At 54.0% G+C, this 4,769-nt stretch overlaps 1 protein-coding gene and 1 pseudogene across 1 annotated transcript; one reads left to right on the plus strand and one right to left on the minus strand.

Annotated features, from left to right (window-relative positions):
• Positions 1 to 541: 541 nt before the first annotated feature.
• On the plus strand, positions 542 to 1,753 carry LOC129640020 (EOLA-like protein; annotated as a pseudogene).
• A 1,156-nt stretch (positions 1,754 to 2,909) lies between these two features.
• Positions 2,910 to 4,375, minus strand: LOC129638465 (heat shock transcription factor, X-linked member 3-like). Its single transcript, XM_055562915.1, has 2 exons — positions 3,896 to 4,375; positions 2,910 to 3,503 (listed from the first exon to the last, which is right to left on the minus strand). The coding sequence occupies exons 1-2, from the start codon at positions 4,373 to 4,375 to the stop codon at positions 2,910 to 2,912; spliced, it is 1,074 nt and encodes a 357-aa protein (XP_055418890.1).
• Positions 4,376 to 4,769: the final 394 nt, after the last annotated feature.

Genomic DNA, 4,769 nt, shown 5'->3' on the forward strand with positions numbered 1-4,769 from the left:
AAGAAGCAACAGTTAGAACTCAACATGGAACAACAGACTGGTTCAAAATTGGGAAAGGAGTATATCAAGGCTGTATATTGTCACCCTGCTTATTTAACTTATATGCAGAGTACATCATGTGAAATGCTGGGCTGGATGAATGTAATCAAGATTGCCGGGAGAAATATCAATAACCTCAGATATGCAGATGATACCACCCTTATGGCAGAATTCAGGGCAATGCCAAGCGAGGGAGGGAGTGAAATGAAAGGGAGAGGGCTGGTACTCCAGGAACCCACCGGGCCATGGACTTCATTTGATGGACTGGTCCTCTTGGTCAGCAACCCCCTATCAGTGGCCCACATGGAGACGGATGGAAGGAATCAGCCCTCTCTGATACCCTGCATTCTGTGTCAGCAGGATTAAAGGGTGCTCGGGCACGTGGGGCTGAAGTCCAGCCCAGGACTGTGAGCTTGGAGGCCACTGTGTCAGGCTCCTGGCCTTTGTGGCCTTTGTGATTCTGTGTTTCTTCAGCCACATGAGGCCCTGGGAGCCCTGGGAGATGAAGTTCGGCTATCTGTCCTTTGGACAGCCTTATGTGGGTGTCGTCTTAAACGGTGTCAAGACCCTGGAGATGTGGTGGTGGCCCATGCTATGTGGCCACTGGCAGTGTACCCTGGCCGTCCACATTGCACACTGGGACTGGGAGAACTTGGCCTGGTGGGAGATGCTGGAGCAGAGGCCGGCAATGATATCCACCCAGATCCAGGCCTTGCTGCAGGATGGGGACAAATTTGGCTGTGGATTGATTGCAGGCAAGTGACACCCTGCCCCGCATTGCCTCCATGGCCCCGATACTGCCCTGGATCCCAGCCAGGTTGTCCTTGTTTGTTTTCTGTTGAACAAGTTGGTGGGGTGGGTGGGGCTGAGGTTTTTTCAGAGGAGCAGCAAGGAACCCTTGGCTGGGACATGATGGCCCGAGGTGCCTACCGCCTCTCTGGGCCTCAGTCCCCATTGGTGCTCTGAGGCAGAGGTGGGTCCAGGTCTGCACGTGGCACTTGTCTGTGTTTGTATCCCCACATGTGTCTGTGTGCCCGGCAGAGACCATGAGAGGCAGTAAAGCACCCAGCCTGGGTTCCATACCCACACTGCCTGCAGCCAGGCCTGAGCTAGTCCCCTTACTCCCCAGGGGTGAGGCCCCACAGCAACACCTGTCTGCTGGTAAATCCTTTGTGATTTACCTGATGTCTGCTGTCCCCCACTGGGGCCCTCCTGCTCTGTCCCTGCGGCCTGCAGTGGGCAAACTGAGAGCTTCCCATGGCCTGGTGGCTTCGTGGAGTACCAGTCCTCTCCCTTTCATTTCTCTCCCTCTCTTGCTTGGCCTCGCCCTGAGTTCCCTTTGCTGAGGTGAGCCCATCTGAAATGCTCAGCCAGAGGACCCAGTTCACCTTGGGTTTCCTCCATGATATGGTCTTAGTCTCAAGCAAGTGCAACTTTGAATGACCTTGTTCTCATTCTGTGTCCTGTCTTTGCACACAGGTCTCATAGTCATTGGGGACACTTTGCTGTGCCCATAAAACCTAGATCTTGACCAGGTGGGGGAGTTGGAGAATCAAGCCCTGCTACCCGAACTGCAATAGAAGTAACATGACTGCTCTCGCCTACCCTCACTGGCTGTTGCGGCCCATCCCAGGGGGGAGGTGGGGAGGACATCTTCCAGGTGGACATTCTCGAGCACCTGATCCCCTTTGGGCAGGAGGCCTGTCAAGACTAGGCTCTCGAGAGGAGAGTGACCTAGAGACCAGCACATGGTGATACCATGCAGTCACCACTGCTCTCTGGACTTGCCCATCTGGTTTTGTCTGAATTGGCCCCGCACTGTGGTGCCCACTTGGTGCGGGGCCGGGGGCAGGGACTCCCCTCACACGATGCTGCTCTGGACTCAGCTAGAGACTCCGGGACTTTGACCTTTATGAAATGATGACATTGCCACTCGTTATGGCCCTGCTGGGTCTGGGTCGTTGAAAGAAATGTGTTGTTAAGAAACTTATCAGTGTTTTTCCCTCTCTGTTCTGGTCCAAACTGCCCGATGTTGGAACAGTGTCCAGGGGGTGATGGGGGAAGGCTGGGGGCAAGGCTGTGCATTGGCAGGCAGAGAGGCCCACAGGCCCAGAAACGGGCTGTGATGTTTCCTTGCATGTGACCCTTGCCCTCCTGTAAAGTGTCCCTTGGCTCTCAAAGTGTGTGTGTTGGATGCGGTGCCTGGTTGCCTCATGTCCAAAGACAGGCTCCTAAATACAGCTGTGAGGGCAGAGTGACAAGGGCTGGTGTTCACCTTGAGGAAACTTTGTACTTGTCTTTGATTTTGGGGTAATGTGTTTGCAAGGCACTTGGTGGTTTGGGTGACCCTGCTTTCCAGTCAGCCTCTTGGCCAAGAGTGGGGAGGGGGCCCTGGATCGGGAGCTGGGATGCTCAGCTGCTGATCAGAAACTTGTGGCATTGTTGGCGGACCCAGGAGGAGCCCTTTCTGCTGCAGGGTGCATGGAAGGTGACACCCCCCCCCCCAAGGTCAGGAGCCCAGCTGGGCCGTCTGCTGAGCGGCATGCAAGGCTCAGGGACCAGTCTGTCCTGAGCTTGCCTCAGCACTCGGCTCATGGGTCAGACCCTTGGATGAGCCTGGGAAATACTACTGTTTCAGATGAAAGGGGACCATGGGGACCGGACTGAAGCCTGTCTGGGGCAAGGGTTTCCAGCCTGATCTGGCTCACCCTGGGCCATGTGTGAATACAATGGACAGATAGAAAGAACACAGATTCGCAGTTCTCCCTTGTTTATTTACTCCAGTGAAGTTTTGCTTTACTTTAATAGAGCCAGAAATCTATTTTTGATTACAAGAGAGTGCTTTTGAGTATCCCTAGGGATCTGGCAGCTCAGGGATTGGGCTTGTTCTTGACCTGCTCACAGAGGGCACACTCATAATCTGAGGAATCTCCCTGCTCCTCCTCTGACTCAGAGGCCTCGTCTGGGGCCATGACTAAAAGGCCCGCCATCAGGATGGAGTAACAGGTGTTGTACAAAGTCATCACCGATTCATAATCTGGGTACACCAGGGCACTCTCAGGCAGTTCCCCTGGGCTGTCCTTTCCAGCAGTAGCTGGGGGCACAGATGTGGCATTGCTGGATGTGCCCTTTCCACTGGGGCTGCCCTGCTCACTGGGGAGATGGTTTCCCCCAGCCTGCCTGGCTACACTTCCCATAGACCCAAAGTCAGAGAAGACAAATGAGCACTGGCTGAGGGTTCTGTGAGCAGTTGGCATTCCCTCCTGGACTTTGTTGCCACCCTCTTTGGTGAACTCATTGTGGTGGAGTTGAGGAGAGTATGTGGTTGCCACCACTTGCTTCTTTCTCTTTGGGGTTGCTGTTGTTCCAGTGGCAGGCTGAGAAGTCGTTCTGGGGTCACCTTTCCTCTTTATATTCTGCAGGAGCAGAGGCTTGTCTCTCTGAAAATTGGAGTTGCGATAGATCTGAAAGGAAACAAATCATTTTAGTCATGAGAGGGGAGAAGAGCCATTCCTCATTGCCCTCCTCCGCACAACTGTTCAGGCCATGCCTAAGTATGGAGACAAGGTCTCTTCATTCTAGTAGGTTATGTGGCCCTAGCATGTCACTCCCTAGAGCTTCTCTGGGGCTGTCCTCGCTTAAGTTGTTACTGGCCCTCCCTGACATCAAATGGCCCCTCAGGGTCTGGAATCACCCCTGTGGATCTTAAGTGGGGGTGGTGGAACACGACAAACCCTGCACATTCTCCTCTTTCTTTACCCATCCTATCATGAGAACAATGTTCTTCTGGGAAATGAAACCCGTCCAGCACTCAGCTCATCTAATCTAGTCTCCCCAGAAGGTCTGTCTACGTTACCATCATCTTCTTCTTCCCTGCACAGCAACCCGAAGGGCGGATTTTCCTGAACCCGTACAGGTTCAGTTCACGGATGAAGCTCTTTATGCTATCTGTCTCGAAGATCTGGTCCACACCTCTGTGCTGGAGGACCTCCGTCTGGAAGAGATCTGCCTCGATGACCACTGTGTCTCCTTCATCGTTCCAGTGCACAGAGGTGAAGGTCGCATCCTCCACGATCCTCCAGAGCTTCCTGGGAAAGGACAGCCCAAGGACAGTGTTGTTCTCTTCTTCGTTGGCCACTTCTGGGTTCGGGCCCTGTGGGAGCAGATTGTCATGCACACCTAGATCTGGGCTCTTGGGTTGGTCACCCTGCTTCTCCAAAGCCTCCCCTGAATCCACGTTTGGATCTGGGGAGGAATCACAGGGGTTGCCTGCTGTGGGCTCCCCATCAGTTGATGGGGCCAGCAGCACTGCCTTGTGGGAACTATGACTATCCATGGAGCCAGTCTAGCTCAGGAACATTATCTGCCCAAGCAGTGAATGCTCAGGGCAAACGGGCCTCAGACCAGGGTCGAGGTGCCCCATAAATACTCTCTGGAGATTCTAGAATCTGGGTCATGGGACAGGCAGCCAATTAAGTGGCCTGCTTCCTTAACTGTTTCATGATGTCACAGAGGTGATGTGTAGAGTCAGCCCTGGCCCAGTGTGGGGGAGGGGGCATGGGGATGGAGATGGGATCCCCAGCTTGTCTCTTGTCTGAAAGTACAGAAAAGTTTGTTTCAGGTTGCCTGCAAAGTCTCCCATCTGCTGCCAGGCCCCTTGTTTCAGGGGACCAGGCCCTGGATGGGTTGACAAATATGCCCCTGGCTCCACTCCCCTCACTAACAATGTG

The sequence above is a fragment of the Bubalus kerabau genome, chromosome X (genome assembly GCF_029407905.1).
Source record: "Bubalus kerabau isolate K-KA32 ecotype Philippines breed swamp buffalo chromosome X, PCC_UOA_SB_1v2, whole genome shotgun sequence".
In the NCBI taxonomy this organism is placed as follows: Eukaryota; Metazoa; Chordata; class Mammalia; order Artiodactyla; family Bovidae; genus Bubalus; species Bubalus kerabau.